General features: G+C 43.9%; 3 protein-coding genes across 6 annotated transcripts; 2 read left to right on the top strand and 1 right to left on the bottom strand.

The window, feature by feature from the left end:
- The first annotated feature begins 20 nt into the window (after positions 1–20).
- On the top strand, positions 21–4,182 carry sprtn (SprT-like N-terminal domain). 2 transcript variants are annotated; one of them, XM_061753904.1, is made up of 5 exons: positions 21–690; positions 999–1,098; positions 1,291–1,446; positions 1,531–1,789; positions 2,137–4,182. In XM_061753904.1, exons 1-5 carry the CDS (start codon positions 428–430, stop codon positions 3,045–3,047), a joined length of 1,689 nt encoding a protein of 562 aa, XP_061609888.1. In that variant the 5' UTR covers positions 21–427; the 3' UTR covers positions 3,048–4,182. The 2 variants fall into 2 exon arrangements, with proteins under 2 accessions (XP_061609888.1, XP_061609889.1); XM_061753905.1 differs by having other exon boundaries at positions 22–690; positions 1,318–1,446.
- Positions 4,183–5,528: 1,346 nt separating this feature from the next.
- fam89a (family with sequence similarity 89 member A) lies at positions 5,529–11,241 on the top strand. Its single transcript, XM_061753929.1, has 2 exons — positions 5,529–6,025; positions 7,861–11,241. The coding sequence occupies exons 1-2, from the start codon at positions 5,777–5,779 to the stop codon at positions 8,143–8,145; spliced, it is 534 nt and encodes a 177-aa protein (XP_061609913.1). The 5' UTR covers positions 5,529–5,776; the 3' UTR covers positions 8,146–11,241.
- Positions 8,160–15,968, bottom strand: arv1 (ARV1 homolog, fatty acid homeostasis modulator). 3 transcript variants are annotated; one of them, XM_061753924.1, is made up of 5 exons: positions 15,822–15,968; positions 14,969–15,088; positions 14,748–14,901; positions 14,200–14,475; positions 8,160–8,299 (listed from the first exon to the last, which is right to left on the bottom strand). In XM_061753924.1, the coding sequence occupies exons 1-5, from the start codon at positions 15,915–15,917 to the stop codon at positions 8,259–8,261; spliced, it is 687 nt and encodes a 228-aa protein (XP_061609908.1). In that variant the 5' UTR covers positions 15,918–15,968; the 3' UTR covers positions 8,160–8,258. The 3 variants fall into 3 exon arrangements, with proteins under 3 accessions (XP_061609908.1, XP_061609907.1, XP_061609909.1); XM_061753923.1 differs by lacking the exon at positions 8,160–8,299 and adding an exon at positions 13,881–14,158 and having other exon boundaries at positions 14,254–14,475; XM_061753925.1 differs by lacking the exon at positions 8,160–8,299 and adding an exon at positions 13,881–14,158 and having other exon boundaries at positions 14,254–14,475; positions 14,798–14,901.
- Between the last annotated feature and the right edge of the window lie 1,732 nt (positions 15,969–17,700).

Genomic DNA, 17,700 nt, shown 5'->3' with positions numbered 1-17,700 from the left:
AGACTTTTATGTGCCACTGTCAGTGTAAAACCTTAAGTGGTTTTAAAATATTCACGTGGACTCAAAACCGAAATATAACTATTTTTTTATAAATGTTAATGATTAATTCATCGACAAAAGTGATGATGGGACGTATTGAACCACGATTCAATCCGTCACTATTGAGCAAATACGTTTTATTTTGGAATGACTACCGGATTCATGCGCCCTGTACTGCATTACACTTCACAATAAGTTGAACTGGCGCTATTTGTCGTGTCGTAAACCGCTCAGCAAATCGTTATTTTCCTATTGTTTTCGTTTAAAAAATATTATTTTGACAATAAATGCCCGCGGAGCTTACACTTGACAGCCGCTGTTGGAGTTGCAGTGGAAGTGCCACATTTGGCAGGCCCCAAAACGGTAGTTGACGTGATTTATACGTGACATGGATGACGACTATGCGCTCGCCCTGCAGCTTCAGGAGCAGTTCGACCATGAAGCGAACGACGCGGAGCTGGACGGCGGTTACGGCGGGGGCGGGCCGCTGGTCACCTGGAAGCCCGAGAAACCGTTGTCCATCGTGGACGCGTCGTGGGAGACGCTGGACCCCACGCCCGACGTGCGCGCGATGTTCCTGGAGTTCAACGACAGGTTCTTCTGGGCCAAACTCAGCGGCGTGGAGGTCAAGTGGAGCCCCAGGATGACCCTGTGAGTAGTGGAACATAGCACCCCAGGTAGCGCCTGATCCTGCCGATTAAGCTGTGTTTTCCTTGATATCCCTTTCGCGCACTCACGCCCAACAACGAGGCGCTCTAACGCAACCACGCTGGCTGTCAAGTGGGGCAAAATAACCCCTCCTCACTCTTTGGATTTTGTCTGCATGGCATTTGTGCACTCACAGCCGACAACAAGGCACTCCAAAGCGAACTATCCAAAGAAAAGAAAGTCTTTTTTTTTGGAGTGTAGGAATAGGTGTTGTTGTTTTGGTTGACGCTAAATGCGGTCTGGTGTCGCAGGTGTGCCGGCGTGTGTTCTTACGAGGGTCGCGGTGGACTTTGTTCGATCAGACTCAGCGAGCCTCTGCTCAAGCTCAGACCCCGGAAAGATCTGGTGGAGGTGAGATCACCGTTACGGCACATATCCCGCTCGCTCTAGTCTAGGAGCAGATGAACATCAAAATGAACAGTACTTCCCGTTGTTTGTTGGTTATATATAATTTTAAGCCTGAAATGACTCGAGAAAGTGTCGAAAGTCTGTCATATTGTTCTTGTGTATGTCCATTGGTGTCGTCTAATACGCATATTGTAGCGGTGCTGTATATCGTTGTGTGGTCAGACCCTGCTGCACGAGATGATCCACGCGCTGCTGTTCGTGACGCAGAACAACCGAGACCGTGACGGCCACGGGCCCGAGTTCTGCAAGCACATGAACCGCATCAACAAGGATGCCGGCACCAGCATCACCGTGAGGCCCTCCGCTCGCTCCCTCTCCCTCTCCCTGTCCCTCTCCCTCACACAATGATTTTGTATTTTCTCCAATTCCTATCAGGTGTACCACAACTTCAACGACGAAGTGGACGTGTACCGCCAGCACTGGTGGCGCTGCGACGGCCCCTGCCAAACGCGCAAGCCCTACTTCGGCTTCGTCAAGAGGGCCATGAATCGGGCCCCCTCGGCCCTGGACCCCTGGTGGGGGGACCACCAGAGGACGTGCGGGGGCAACTACGCCAAAGTGAAGGAGCCCGAGGGCTACGGCAAGAAGGAGGCCAAAAAAGACAGAAAGATGCTCGTCATTGAAAAATCTGCGGGTAATGTCTTTTTTTTCTTTTTTTTTTTTGCTATTAATTTTACTTTTTACTTGACTTATGAATTCATTTTAATAACTTACTCAAATTCATTTCTGATTTTTTTCATTTTTTTATTTTTTTTAAATAACTGCCTCACAAGGTTAAACAGTTTTATGAATCTGAATGTTGTTTTTTTTGTTTTTTTTTTTTTTTTTACATGTAGCTTTTTTGTTATTAGCTTGTTTCTACACGACAGATGTATTTTATTGGTTTGTACACGTCTCTGTGTATACTTTGGTATAACTAATCCATTTCTCTAAAGTTTGATTGATTAATAGTGCTGAGTTGTGCTCCTCTGTCCCTTTCAGGAGCTCGGGACATTCGGGACGTGATCGCGTTCAGCGGCAAAGGCTTCGTCCTGGGCGGGAATCCCTCCTCCGCGTCTTACTCCCCTGGCCCCGCCTCCTCCTCTGTCAGTAAACCCGTCACGCCTTCGCCTCCAGCTCGAGTCGTTCCCGCGGTCAGACCGCCGGCGACGCAGGGCCACAAGACGCTCGGCAAGAAGTCGGTCGGTAACACCAGCGTGTTTGTCAACATTAATGGATCGCCGGTCAGGATCACCAAGCCTCATGGCGGACGCGGCGACGACGACGGCGTTGGCGGTCGTGACGTCGGGGGCTTCGCTGGCCGCAGCAGCATTAGTGGTCCCGGCGTTGGCGGCGGTGTTGGCGGAGGCGACGGCGGTCACGGTGTTTTTAGTCGAAGGGTTGGCGGCAGCGACGTTGGCTGTCGTGGCATGGGCAGCGTTGTTGGCGGTCGCGGCGCTGGCGGTGGCAAGAATGAAGATCCGAATAGACTGAAGCAGACGTCCATTGGTATTTTCTTCAACAACAAGTCAACAAATTCATTCATCACAGACTCACCAAAGAAAACAAATTCCACGACTTTGACTTCAGTCGCTCCATCGGCTTTTAATAATCATCTTAATTACGATAACTTGACCTCATCGCCTTCTCCGTCCGAGCGTCCGGGCAACGCCGCCGCTACCACGCCTCAGTGGAAGAAGAAGAGACCTCTGGACGACTCGGCCGGCGTCTTCGAGCTCTTCAACAAGAGGCTGAAGATGGAATCTCAAGAACACGAGGACTCGACGCCAACGAGTAGCTACGCCGCCGCATCGTCGTCGTCTTCTTTGGCGGTGACGGTCCGGTGTCCCGTGTGTCAGGCCGGCGTGCAGGAGTCCGAGATCAACGAGCACCTGGACTCCTGCCTGTGCTGAAACAGCAGAATGACCAGAGGTCGTAGGTCATTATTCAAAATATATTAGTTCCTGTGTTTGTCGTTTCCGCGCTGCGTCACACTGACAGCTGTTCCGAATATTTTGACACTCACGCAGCTTGAGAAAAGTATTGAAAATTCAAGTCAAGGTCTTTATTTTAACAAGTGCATTTCTAATGAGCATATATGGCATTGTTACTTACAGTTAGGCTTCAAGTATTCATTTGTTACAGGTACAGGCTTTTATTGGAGAGGAGATCTTCACAAATGCAATCATAAAATTCTTTGTTTGTTAGAGTTAAGGTGTAAATTAGAGAAAAGGTCTCCCTTTGAAGAAATATTTAGTAGTGTTGTCAAGTTGAGCCCAATTTGTTAGAGGCGAGGTGTTTATTGGAGAGGAGGTCTTTATTTTAACAAATGTATTTTTTATGATAATATTCAGGTAAGGCATTTCGGAGGTCTTTATTTTAAGAACTGATAATGATAATATTTTTTAACATGATCCCAAAATGATTCCATTTATTAGAAGTCAGGCACTTATTAGAGGGGAGGTCACGAAATGTGTCTCGCAAAAGAATTCTTTGAGGCTTTACGAAACACGAGAAGATCAAAATATTAGAAAACGCCATCAGTGTAATGCAGTACAAGAAACTACATCCACAATTATAATAGTAATATAATAATAATAATGTGTTCGGGGGACAGTTGAAGTGTTTTGCACTAAATATCCAGTTTGACGGTCAATGTGTTTATCATGTTTACCGTTACTAAGACACGTTTTGCCTTTTAAAAAAAAAAAAGAAGTTACGCGTTGGTTTCTACTTGAAGTCTATTTCAATTGCTGTTTAACACGTTTTCACATTTCCATTTTAAATAAGCTTTTAAGTCCCAAAAACAGCAACAAAAAATAATGCTGCGTTCTTGTTCCTGCATTCAAGCAGCACGTGAGGGAAGTCTGCCCTCTGCCAGGAGTCACGTTTCGCCTGCTATTTTATTTTGAGCAAGCCCGCCGCTTCTGCGGTTATCAGATATAGCTTTTATATATTTGTACAAGTTCACTTTTATATATTTCTATGTTACACTTTTATGTGTTTTCCACAGTTTGAAATGTTAATAAAGTTTTGTTCTTTATTCAATCCAAAGTTTTAGGGCTCATTTGTGGACTCTTGACTCCTAATAGCTGCTTTACTACATTTTGTTTTGTTTTAAATATGACATTTATTCTCTTTTGGTGGTTGCCTTAAAATGTGAAGAGGTCTTCCTGGGGGGGGTAGTCGTGTGCATGGGAGGGCTGAGGTCAAAGGTCAGCGGTGTAAGGCCAGCTGCTGGTCCAGATGGTAATGAATGAGAAATGATTCATAAAAGCATGTTAGTCACTCGGGAATTAAAAAAATTATAATAATAATCAAATAATCTCATGCTTAATCCTCTGGTATCAGCACACTGTGATAATCATAATAATCATAATGTACACTCGAAACAGTTGGTCCCTGATCAGCCTCTTTACACTGTGCAGCTAATTACTAGCAAAAATGAGGATTAAGTTTTGCTTTGGAGACACAAAATACAGAAAGTGCTTTGTGGGGCAGCCACACGTTGGGGACTCCACCCTCTCGATAGCCTCCACAACGCAGTAACAAAAAACTGGTCATCTATTTTGCTCTGTGCGGAAAACTGACCAAAGTTGAACAGACAAAGGAAATAAAAAGAAAGACATTTTTTTGCCCCTTGTACAATTTCCTTTATGTCTCCTGATACCAAATGAGCTTTGAAACTTATTTTGGGGGGGGGGAGCATTGACTTGCATGAACTTTGACATAAATAATAAATGTTTTCCTTTACGGATACAGCAATTCCACGCAATTCTTTTGTGTCTGTGTGTTGCTTTGTACATTGGATTCAATGTTATTGTTAAATTGTGGTGGCGGGGCCGGAAGTGAAGCCCGCCATCTGTCCATTGTACTATTGTCTCTCTCACACAGTTTCATTGCTTGAAACCAACATAATAGATAGATAAATACATGTAAAAACACACGCACAGATCACGTAAGTGGTCACAAATCAAAATGCACCACTTTTTTGTCCTCATGTTAACATTTTTATCCATTGTGTGCCTTGTCTGACATTATCAAACACATTGATCTCTGTCTAATGTGCTTAAAAAAAAAAAAAAAAAACCCGTTGAAAATAAAGATGAAAGGGTTAAATAGATTGTGAAAAAAAACAATCTTTGAACAGTTTTCTTCGTGGCTGCGGGGGACACGCCCAGTAACCAGCGTGAAAGGACAGGAAGTTGATTTGACTGAGTAGCGTCAGTTTCAACGCAACCAACGAGAACAGGCCCCGGAGGTTGACTTCAAAATAAAACACGAAAGGACTTTAATTTTCTCGTAAAGTGAATCGATCGGATCTAGGGAACTTTATTGATCAATTAGATGAATTATTGTGTTACGATAATGTTAATCAGTCCAATTTACGAGCACAAAGAGGTTATTTTGGGGCGTCGTAGCTCTTTGAAGTTTCTGTGACGTTTGAAGGGTCGACCGGAAGTGCATCTCCTCCATCCGTTTGACTTGACGTCGCGTCGCCAGCGGCAGGCAATCGGGGAGACGAGCGCCGCTGTCGGCTGGCCGTGTATTCTGCCACGCTCCGGGTTCTTTTGTGTGACTTGATTCCTCCAAAAGTCCACACGACATTTACCACCCTCGGTTCGCTCGCCTTCACGTCGCCATGAGCGGGAAGTCGGCCAGCGGCTCGGCGGGAGGAATGGCGTGCATCGACGGGCTGCCGCCGCTGCCCAAGAGCCTGAGCGGCTTGCTCAACTCGAGCGGCGGCTCGTGGAGGGACATGGAGCGGATGTACGTCAAGAAGACCATGATCCAGGACGACCTGAGCCGCGGCCGGAACAACGCCGACAGCCTGCTGGCCGCCAAGCCGGCCAACCTCGACGCCGCGCTGGCTCTGCTGCGGAAAGAGATGGTAACGTTTTTTTGTTTGTTGTTTTTCTTCCAGCCAGACTCCCTCGAAAGTCTTCAATATTTTCATTTTTTGCCGGCCTCGTGACTGTTCGCACGTCCGCTAAGCGCCGTAAATTGTCTTTTCTTGCGCATTTCGGCATTTCATGGCAAATTCGGGCTTGCACGTTATGTGCGTTTGACGCACTTAATTTGAATCAAAGCAAATGGAAACTTGAAAGAATGCGTTCCCAGCTCCTTTCACTCACTCACCGCTGACTCCCTAATTACTATTTAAGTAATTTAAATGCCCAAATCGCAAAAGAAACACGCGAATGTCGACGTCACTTCGCGTTTGGACTATTTACACACACCGCAATCACTCTTAATTGATGCTTATTTGCCCATTCTAGCATCTTCTGGCAAATTAGCTTTGTTTTGTGCAGTTCACAACTTGGCCAACGCAAATGGCAACTTTATTATTAATAAATAGTGTTCCGAGCTACTTTCACGAATTGTTGAGTATGCCCGACTTACCAAATCATCCTTACAGCCTGATTTATCACAAGAGTCTCATTATTCCCGATGGCCATCACGCCAATGCTTGTTTTGCCATTTGTGTTTACGTCTATGAATTACAGTTGAGTATTTATTATTATTTAAGCGAAGCCACTGAGCTTGCTTAGTTGGAATTCCTGCTCTCCTGAGCACGTCAAATTTTTCCGTGTCAAACTTGACCTGGCAGACTTTTATAGTGCCCAAAAGAATGTTTGACATGTCACCAGAAGGCCCAGCCCCGGCGCCGCTTCCTTGCCTGCAGGCAGAGGTTTTCCCCATCAGAACCAGACCAGATCTCGTGACGAAGTCCCTGGCGGTTGCGCCGACAACAGTCGCTCATTTGACGGAAAAAAACATTCTCTCTCTTTTTTTTTTTGCCAGGAGCGGGATACGAGCTTAACTAAATCCTATTTGGAAGGCCTCGGGGTCGAGGCTTATGTGTGCGGGTTTTGGCTCGCCGCTTCACTCTTCGGCGCTCGCTCCCCAGTGGACCGAGTCTGAAGCCGTTTGGACAGTCCGGGCTGGCACGCCGGCGATTCGTTGACGCGGTCGGCCGAGGGTCAAACGATGCGCTCTGTCAGCCGGGAAATAATATTTAAACGCCACACGCGTATTTTGTCCCCAAAAAATGCTCACTTTTGATTGTCGCAGTCAGACAGGTGTAAAGTTCGTATGTTTCTGCTTTAAATCCTGTAGCCACGGCAACCTCTTTCGGAAAGCAGATTTCGCACATTTTGATTGATCTTTCAAGACCTAAACAATATCGTGTTCCTTGACAATATAAAACAGCGAACCTTGCAAAAGAAACGGTAGAATATTTTTTTTTCTTCTTCTTAAAGGCATCCAACTAAGAAATGTGCTGACTCGCTGCATTAAGTCCCTCGAGACCCACGAGTTCGCTTTTTGTCTGATCAACTCTTTTGCGTCATACCCGCTGTGCGAACGTCCAGATTGTCCCGTAACCATTTGGACTCAAGCGATAGCGACAGAATACGGTTCACGACTTGGCACAGTTCATTCAGACCCATGAACTCATTTACTAGCGTGGACGTTTATATTCCTCCACCGGAATCCGACAGGTTACTGCCATCCACGAATATATTGGTCAAGTACGTGTTTTTGTTATTGCAGGTTGTGGCTTTGCATTGCTTCAGATTTGAGATCGGCGTGAAAGAGTTTTTGCAAAGCGATTCAACAAAAATCGAGCAACCGAACTGTGATTTTAGACTTCTGATTTTTAATTATACCCCCAACCCTCTCCCCCCCCCCCCCCCCCCGGTGTCCCCTGGGTGCCGCCTCCAGGTGGGTTTGCGTCAGCAGGACATGTCCCTGCTGTGCCAGCTGTGGTCGCTGCACGAGTCGATCCAAGAGTACAAGGGCAGCTGCCAGGACTTGAGCGCCGCCTCCGGCCTCGGCATGATGGAGAACGGCTACTTCGACGAGGACGACGAGTACTACGCGGAGCCCGGCGCCACGCCCACTGGCGACCACCCGGACGCCGACGAGATGGGGGCCGCGGCGGCGCGCGTGAACGCCGCGGGGGTCGGCAAAGACGACAGCTGGGAATCCTTTCGCGTCGCCATCTGATGCCTCCACGTGGTATTTTCTTCCCGTTTGCACCAGGAATGTGACACTCTCGCCTCGCTTTGGCGCCCCCTAGGGTCAAACTTTAATGCTGCAGTGGAGCCTGACCTGGAGCTTCATCGCATTGCTCGCGATGGAGTCCACTCAGACTTGTTTCCTTAAAAAAAAAAAAAAAAATTTAAATCAAATATTAGTAATATACTCTTATGTATGTTAGATGTTTTGACATTATAAATTTATGCCGGTCAACTTACGCCATCCGGTGAGAACAATTTACATATAAATGTATGGACAAATTATTTATTATATAATATAAAAATTAAAAAAATATGCTATTGGAAGTGTCGGGAAGAGTTTGCGGCCAAGAAAGAATTTGTTCACCCGAACAATTGGTTGGGCGTTTTCCGGAGGGATGATTATACGACGGGGGGCCTTTTTCGACAGTTGGGCTATGAAGGCTGCAAAAAAACTAGCAGGAAAATATGTCCTATCCTAATCCTAGCGTAGCGAAGTGTTGGACTGCCACATCGGAAATAGAATTTGTTTAGCAAAACAGTCAAGACGCTCTGCAGAGGAATGATCTTACGAAGTGGCCTTTTTTTCCCCCCACCGGTTGGGCTACAAAGTGAAACTCATGAGTGCCACCTAAACGTTTTTGGAGGGATCTGACTAAAACAGGATCACGATTGATCGCATATCGAAGCGTCGTGCTGCAACTTGAGGAATGGAGCTTCTGTAGCTATAAAAAATGTGAAGCGCTAAGGTTGGGCAAAACATGTTTATTGACCAGCAAATTTCGTCAATCTCCAGAGAATTTTGTCTCGCCTATTTCGTCAACTCACAAGTAGCGGCAAACACGGATTGCGAGTTCTGATTTTAGCGAAGCATCCACATCGAACTTCGAAGTGATTTGTTGAGCGGAACAATCTCGACGATGTTGAGATGAAATGATCATATGATGTCGCTTTTTTAAACATTTGGGCGAAAAATGCCTTAACTCTGAGCGAGCATTTTGGCACGAAGATTTTGTCAACTCAGAGGTCACTCTCCTGGTTACTGTGATTTACAATTTTAGTGAAGCGTCCAGCCGAAACATCGGTCATGAAATGTGTTTGACAGGAATAACTGTACGAGTTGGCCTTCTGGAAATAGAAAGTGAAAATAGCGATTAAAATGACATAACTGGGCGACTGTTTCGGTGTCGCATTTTGACACGAAAACAACCCTGGAATATTTCGTACAGAAGCGATCAAGCTGTTGCGGACCCCTTGAGAAGCACAAGTTTGTAAAGGTGCTCACAAAGATTGCAATTTTCAAGTGTTTGTAGTTTGCGTGTGAATACAGGGTCTTTTTCTATATTGTTACATCAAGCAACGTCACGCTAGCGCCACAGTCAGTTCAAACTCTTAACATTTTCATCTTCATCCAGTCTGCGCGGATGCTATTAGTGCTTGAATCTGCTTTTTTCCCCCCTCATCTTCGCGTCGCCATCGTCACGTTAATGACATTGATACGTCTGTACACATCACATGACCAAAGTCTTCAAGAATGTCGCCACACTGTAGCGCAGGGTTAGCTGTGCCTTTCGATTACGCTACTAAGCGTTATTAGTAGCGCAAACACGTTGTGTTCAGTGACACTACAGATGCAAAAAAAAAAAAAAGGGTTAAATATTGTATTGTACATTCACTAGGCGTTTCATTAGGTACACCTGATCAAGTACAAGTGCACAATTTAATCGTTGTTTGTCCGATATTTTTTGTGTGCGCAGAACACAAATTAGTTTTATTCGGATTATGTTGAAATTTTGTGTTTTGAGATCTGCACGTGGGGCGAAAATGGTCCCACCATCATCAATTTGGACAAACCCGAAGACAGCTTTTCCTCCCGGAAGGGTTGGATTTGACTCCACTGGCGTACCTAATGAAATGACTGGAAAACAACAACAAACGATCATAAAATATCAAACTGCAGCTTTATCAGTATCATCAAAAACACTTTAATAATGTATTATTGAATGTTTAGTGTGTGTTTATGTCTCACCCGTATAAACCTCGACAAATCATAGCAGTGAAATGCCACTAACGATGCACACTGTCATTGGATGTCTTCACTACCAGTGCCTTCATAAATCAAGTGGTGGCTAATAACTGGATGCAGGCTTATCATGCTAACGGCTAAAGCTAATTGCACTACCAAAGTAGTTTTTTTTTTTTTTTTTTAATGCTTCCAGCTTTTACAAGTGTCAAAAATAAGTCAACCACCGTATCATACAATTAACATAAAGGGAAAAATATTCAGCCTTTAAAGACGCAATGTAGAATTTCCAGTCCGCTTTGTCATCAGGCTTATCCGGTCATTTTTCACACTTGTCAATATTAGCCATTATGCTACATTGTATTTACGCTGTACTCTGTGAAATGTATTTATGTTGACTGACTTTGAACAAATTGTATTTTATCTCCCATTAAGCACCCAAATGCTTCCACTTTTTGGAGATTCCATTAAGAATCAAAACATGAAACAGCACTAATTTCGAGTTGAACCCAGTTTTACCTCGTCCCTGTAGCGTATTTTGGTCCGTGCGACAACTCCCCGAAAAACAACACCACAACGCTCGGAATTTGACACAAGCAGCTTAATGCTAACTTGTTAGCGCCTGCAAATAGCAATACATCCAAATTTGTCTTAGAATTGAACATAACATTTCCATGACATCATTAATGGGAGATTTCTAGTTCCTCTCCACACCTGTAGGGGGCGGTGTTTACCTCACGGTGAAGTGCGTGGCCAAAAAGAAATGGGACATTCATGCGAACATATTCAAGCTTTACTACCATAAGCCTGAAATCAAATCTTCCTGCTAATAACGCTAGCTAAGCACCCGCGCCGCGCATCAGGATTGTAGCATTGTTTTGTGGAAAATTGTCCCTTTTGTTTTTCCATTTTCTTTTCTTTATTACGATATTAATCATGACGTTGGCTAGGAGTACAATGAAGGTTTTCATTGGGTGTTGTTGTTTCTGTCATTCCTCTGTAAACAACCGCACTGCTGCTGCTTTTCTGGATGATAACTGTTGAATAAAAGGATTGTTCCCACGCGGGGTTTGATTACATTTTTTTTTTGCACGAAAGGCGACCAATTTAGCTGTCAATGGACAAAATGAAGACTTTCATTGAAAAACAACTTATAAGACGCTGGGGGCAATCGGTTTCAAATGGAAAGCACGCGTCTCCTCCATGTGCGTCTTCTGGCCTACTTTGTCGCTGCTCCCTGAATGCACCGCCGCGTGCTGTGCATTACAATGCGTCAATCTGCATTTTGGTCGCTTTGAAGCTGCAGCCTCTCCCACCAGAGGCGGTTCTGCTTCCCTAACTATTGATGAGCACAACTACACATGCAGAAATGGCTCCATTTTAATTTTTTTTATTTTTAACATATTTTTGGGTAGAAAAGCTTGGGTAGCTGTTTAGATGGAAATTGATTTCTATTTTAGTTACTAATTTAGTTAGTTCAATGGGGTATTTCTATTATTTTAAAATACAAGATGAAATATTTAAAACCATAAATATTGAATGACGCATGGAATAGTCCAATAGAAAAAGGAAAAAAAAGAGCACTGCACAGATAACTTCTGTAAAAATTCTTCTGCAAAAAAAAAATGGGGGGGGGGGGGGGGAATAATATTGGGGAATTAATCATTTTTACTTTCAAATAATATAAAGTCATAAATACTGGATGATACAGGGAAGATTCCAATGGCAACAAACTGGTACATGTACAGTACTTTTACATACTGTAGTTTTCTGTATAAAATATTTTTTTTAAATGCTTATCATTCATTATTAAGTAAAACTAGTATATTTGAATATTTAATGTCACACACATGGAAAATTCCAATGGGAAAACATTCCAGTGTAGAATCCTAAATAGAAAGATATTATTTTAGAATGCAAATATGTAAGAATAGTTCATCACAGCTGCTAAATAGTGAGTTGGAGAAATTATCTTTAATTGAAAAAAAATAAATAAATCATGTGTATGCAAATGAGGGCCTTTGCATATTCCCTGCATGTATTAAGAGGCAGTGTTATATAATCAGTCAAATGCGGCAGGCTGTGTGCGATTGATAAAAACTAAAAAAAACAGGATTTTACGAGCGAGAGAGGCGCACGTTTGTGTCGTGTTGCAGCGTGCATGGCCGTCGGCGGATTAGAGTGGATTAACATAATCTCCACCGCCGAGGCGCTCCGCTCTCGTCGCATCGTGTCGCTTTTCGAGACAATTTATAGGTTTTATGTTCATGTTGTATATCGAAGTGCTATGTTTTAATGTCATTATTCTTTGGGAAATACTATAATAAAAAATTATTCTGTATTTTACATTTTCATACACTGATTTTGAAATAACGTGCTAATTTAAACGTGATTATTTTGAGATATGATAAAACCAGTGTGTACATTTGTACACATTAAATATTTGAAAATACGATTCATAATATAAAATATATAATATAATTTTGTCTTCGCAACATCTACAGCTAAAATTGAGTCGGCCTTTTGGACAATTCAACAAAAGACAATACTTTAAAATTGTTATACAATTATTTTAAAATATAAAAACTGTTGATAGCTTGAATGTGGTTATATTATAATAAAGACTATACTGTATATATATATGAATTATTGAATAATATAATTATTTTAAAATATAATACTGAATACCAAATATATAATCTTAATTTTGTCCTCACCTACGACATCTACAGCAACGATTAAGACCTATGAAATCTCCCTAGCAACAGACAATATACATAATGTATATTTTTTTAAAATTCCGTATTACAATTTGAAGTCTTCTTGACCTTCATGTTGTCGTCAATTCTTGCCGGGGGCATTGACGATCCGGCCCGTGAAATCTGCCTAGCAACAGACAACGACGCACACAAAAACAGCCTATTTTACATTTTTTAATAAATTAATCAAATCCTTTGTTGCGTGTGATTGGTGTATCTTTTCTGTAATGACATAATTATCACACACATTTCTATTCAGCTCGGCGCCTCCTGCTGCCAGTAAAAAATAAATGACTTGGCTGTTTCCATAATCTGATAAATCGGATGTCGCAGTCACGGACTTTCCTACGGAGGGTTCAAATATTTCATCGCAAACACACTTTTCTCGATTAAGATGACTTCTTCTCGGTCTCTACATTTGGCGCACACGCACAACAAAATGACAAATATCAAATGTGCCGACACAATCTTGAGCATTGTATTACGTTTGCGTTCCGTCCCTAACGCCTGCCCGGGGATCGAACCCGATGCCCTTAGTTCACAGGCCCCATTCCTGAACCACTAGCCTCTTTGCATTCTTGGCTCACGGAGACAAACGAGCCGAGTCGGGGCGAGGCCGGAACCGAACGAGTCTCGCACGAGCGCGGAGACGACTCGATGAACGTTTTGCACGTGTGCACGCCGTCTGCCCAAATCTTCGCCCGCAAAAAAATTTAATCAAATAACCTCACTCAATATTCTCAAAGAGTTTGGGATTTGCTAAAACAGGCATTCTATAGCTAAATAGTTTATTCATTTAAAAGTACGTGGGATTTTTTGCTTTCAAAATGTGTATTTAACGCCATTTTTAAAATTTATTAAAATATATATGTATATATATTTTAATTCTGGCAAAGCTACTTTTGTTACATTTTGAGCGACACAAAATGTTTCCCAACAAACGACACGATGGGCCTTTTATTTGTAAATGTCACTCAAAGTTGCATTTGAAATCAGCGCTCAGCTCATTCATTAAATACAAAAACACAAAATATCATAATTCGGCTTTTGTACAAGTATTTTAAAAAAATTTTCAACAAAAATTAAGTCGTTTCAATCAAACACGGCCCCTTTCTGGATAGCAGCCGCTACGGTTTGACACGTCCGCGCCGCGAGCGTCTCCGACAGCAGGCCCACGCACACGGCCCAGAATGCCAAGCGCCTTCTGCAGTTTAGGATCACTGTAGGACAGATGGCGGCAAAAAAATAAAATCTCACTTACTGTACGACATCAGACCCTCTCTCACGCAGACACAAGCGCGATGCGTTCGCTGACCTCGGACGGCCTGCGTGTTGGAGGTGAGCACGAAGAGTTTGATGAAGCCGAGGCAGAGCGGCAGGAAGTCGTGCTCCCAGATGACGGCGGGCACCAGGAGGACTTTGCCGTAGCACGACAGCAGCAGCGCTCGCAGGAGGAGACGGAGATCCACGCCGTCGCCGCGGAGACGGGACGCCGCCCGCAGGACCGACAGCACGCCGCCGCAGAACGCCAACAGCTCTGCACAAGAAAAAAAAAAAAAAAAAGAGGTAAGAACGCTTTTCTTTTACGTTACACCTTAACGCACAGGTGTCAAAACTCAAGGCTCCTGGGGGCGTATAAGGCCTGCCACATCATTTTACACGGCCCCCTACAGCAATCTGAGGGAAACCGCACCAACGATGGGGGGCTCACGCCAAAAAGGAGTTTGACACCCCTGCTTTAACATTGGCTAGAAACAAACAAACAAAAACAAAAAAAGAGAGGCTAATTGTCACATTTTGTTGTCTTACCCAGCGCTGCCAAGGCCACCATGCCGTAGAATTCCAACTCCTTGGCGTACCTGATGATGTCAGCGGGGTCGCCGCTGGGCTCCGGGCTGCGCCGTAGCGACCACCTGAGATAGGCCTCGCACAGCAGGCAGAACACGCACAGCTTCCAGTGGATCTGGAGCCAGAACGGTCGCTCGCATTCAGGGATTGACGGAATCGTACGCAGCTTTGTGTTGACTTACATCCAAGCTCGTGTTGAACAAAATGTGCCTGAAGGCCTGCGTCTTGCACAAGATGGCGTCGATCAGGATGATGACCGGATCGTATTCGATGTACTTGTCCACTGGCTTCTGGCAGGACCCCTAAAGACCGGAAGGGAAAAGACCCCCGTTGCGATGAGGTTTTCCGGCACGTGCGATATGTGCAGCCGCACGCCGCAGCAAAGCCCCCAAAATCTTTTTTTTTTTAATTGCTACGAGAAAAGGTTTTCTATTGTGTGAACGCAAATAACGCTGCGGTAGACTGAAGCGTGGAGGGACGCTCTTCCAAGCAGTTGCCGAAACAAAAGACAAGCCACATTACAATGGCCATCAGTGGCAATTGTATGGGGAATTTGCGCCCCCTTGTGGAATCCCCCTCTCATGTCTTAGAGATTTGTTCCTAGGCTTCTTGTCACTGTGCCTCAAGTATAGCTGACCTTTTAAAAACACAATTCATAATAATAAAGAAAAAAACTTTCTTGGAGCCAATCATGTCATATATTTCAAGTTAGCACGTGATGTAACGTAAGCATGGAAACATCAACATGTCCTCGGTTTACGACGGTATACGTAAATCGGAACGCGCCGTAGTCTAAAGTCATAATTACAGTCAACATTTGTCTAAAAACACTTTTAAGCCATGATCATAAAAAAAATCTGCGAAAAACAGTCAAGGAGACGGCAACTGAGGGTGCGTTCGACGAACTCGTAACTTCGTCGTAAATCCGAGGAGCCCTGGAACGTCACGGTGGTGTATTTTGGTGGACGAGGTGCACTCGTGTCATCACGACGACGACCAAACAACGAAACCGTGAGCTATTACAATGTAACGCACGCATAATGTGATCTTCAAGATCCCGTTGCTGTAATCTCGGTGTAGCTCCGTTGCCTTTTCGTTACACTCGACGCATCTGAATTCAGCTTCCGCCATTCTTTACAGCGAACCCGGAAGTAGACATGCGTATTGACCTGTGTTATTTCAAAATAAAACAAAGACAATATCTTACCACGTTAAACCAAAAAGGCCAAGATTTTTCGTGAATTCTTGTTATGTCACCAACAGGATCTTGATACACTTATAACTACCTTTAAATTGTATTTTTTATCATAATTACGTTTACATTATCTTGTTGTACTGGGGATGGATATTGTATTTATTCATTTGTATGTATTTAAGTCAAATTATTTACAATTTCGAAGGTGGTGTGATTGTTTATTTTTCATTCGGATGACGTTTAAAAAATACAAGACTTTAAAATATTGTTTTGAAAATGTATTCTACTTATGTGAAGCACTTAGCGAGTCCTCTCGCTGACGTGCTATAGAACTAAAATTTGCTTTAAAAAAAAATAATGTTCCTGGCCACGTGACTATGAGCGGTGGTTTGAGACGCAAGGGATGCTGGGAGATGTAGTCGCTAGAATAGCACAAAGACAGTCGCCACTTCAAGCACAATAATGAACACAATAACTACATCAAAACTGAGCAGTGTTACATTTTTAATGCACAATATTTGACATAACTGTTTTGGATTCAAACGTGTACCCGTCCCTAATGTTGTGACCAGTGAGCCACCCAAAAAGACAACTTGCAAGGACGCTAAACATTTTCAAGACAAGCTTTTAATTTAAACGTACGGCAAAGATTTTTCCAAGGACCCCCCCCCCCCCCACAATCCAAAGGCCAATTAAAAATAAATACCACTTGTGCCCCTGAATGCCATCAGAAATAAAAACATTGTCGCAAAGTGATTACAACAAGTTTTTTTTTAGTTGTTTTTATTATTTATTGGAGGAAAAAGTATTTTTGTTCCAGAAAAAAAATGGTGCAGTCTTTACAAGACCAAAGATGTTTTGTCGGCATAAGAAAAAAGACACCTTTGTTCTCTAAATAATATGAATATATTCTTGGGGGGGGAAAATGACATTTGTTGGAGGGAAAAAAGAGACTTTATCTGTTATTTTAGGACTAATTAAGCCTTGTTGGATGAACTGGTGACGCTTGCTCAGATGAGAGGCGAAACGTCTTCCAGAACAAGACAACTGGAACAGTCCGGTTGCGATCGATACAAGGGCCTGACAATGAAATGACCTTTGCGCCGTTAAGATGCGGTTTCATTTTCTTCGGTCCAAACAGCGCGGCGTAGCCCACCGAAGTACGGGGACGGCCTTGTTGCAGCCGGGGCAGACGTTGGGTCCCGCAGAGACCGCGGAGAAACTGGCAGCTGAGGGATTTGAAGAAAACAAAACAACCCAAAACATTCTGATCAAGAACGTGGATATCGTTCTCTATTATTCTCTCACAACTGTCCCTTTTTTGAAGAAGGCACATTTCCTTTTATTTTTATTCCCCATATTTCTCACCCTTCACTGGTCCCCGAGCGGCGACTTTTTTTTCTCCTCCCCCTGCTTTGGTTACCAAGGTAACAGCAGCCGGGGCCTCGTTGGCGGTGGCGCTGTTAACCTAACCGCCGGCTCCGCCGACGTTCACCCCTGAAACGCGTTCAAATGCGTCACTCGCCATCTGACGCGCGGATCACAAATAAGAAGAATCGTGATGACGGACATTTTGAAACGTGAGCGCCGAAGTGCGCCTTCTGGTCCGTAGAGGGCAGCGGCACGGCTGGCGGCACAAAGATCTTTCCGTCATGCTGCGAAGTACGTCAAGGGAAAAGCGTCAGTGAGGCGTGCAGACGTGTCAAAGGTCACACCTTC

This window comes from Phyllopteryx taeniolatus, chromosome 18 (genome assembly GCF_024500385.1).
Source record: "Phyllopteryx taeniolatus isolate TA_2022b chromosome 18, UOR_Ptae_1.2, whole genome shotgun sequence".
Lineage (NCBI taxonomy): Eukaryota > Metazoa > Chordata > Actinopteri > Syngnathiformes > Syngnathidae > Phyllopteryx > Phyllopteryx taeniolatus.
Note: the sequence above shows the minus strand (reverse complement) of the source record. Positions and strands in the feature narration are given on the sequence as shown.

Excerpts from the sequence above, each read along its gene's own strand:
- sprtn (XM_061753904.1), top strand. The coding sequence starts at position 428 with ATGGATGACGACTATGCGCTCGCCCTGCAGCTTCAGGAGCAGTTCGAC. Across the intron at positions 691-998 it reads TGGAGCCCCAGGATGACCCT|GTGTGCCGGCGTGTGTTCTT; the intron begins GTGAGTAGTGGA and ends CTGGTGTCGCAG. Across the intron at positions 1,099-1,290 it reads CCCGGAAAGATCTGGTGGAG|CGGTGCTGTATATCGTTGTG; the intron begins GTGAGATCACCG and ends CGCATATTGTAG.
- fam89a (XM_061753929.1), top strand. The coding sequence starts at position 5,777 with ATGAGCGGGAAGTCGGCCAGCGGCTCGGCGGGAGGAATGGCGTGCATC. Across the intron at positions 6,026-7,860 it reads CTCTGCTGCGGAAAGAGATG|GTGGGTTTGCGTCAGCAGGA; the intron begins GTAACGTTTTTT and ends TGCCGCCTCCAG.
- arv1 (XM_061753923.1), bottom strand. The coding sequence starts at position 15,917 with ATGGCGGAAGCTGAATTCAGATGCGTCGAGTGTAACGAAAAGGCAACG. Across the intron at positions 14,476-14,747 it reads GGTGGCCTTGGCAGCGCTGG|AGCTGTTGGCGTTCTGCGGC; the intron begins GTAAGACAACAA and ends TTTCTTGTGCAG. Across the intron at positions 14,159-14,253 it reads CAACACGCAGGCCGTCCGAG|TGATCCTAAACTGCAGAAGG; the intron begins GTCAGCGAACGC and ends TCTGTCCTACAG.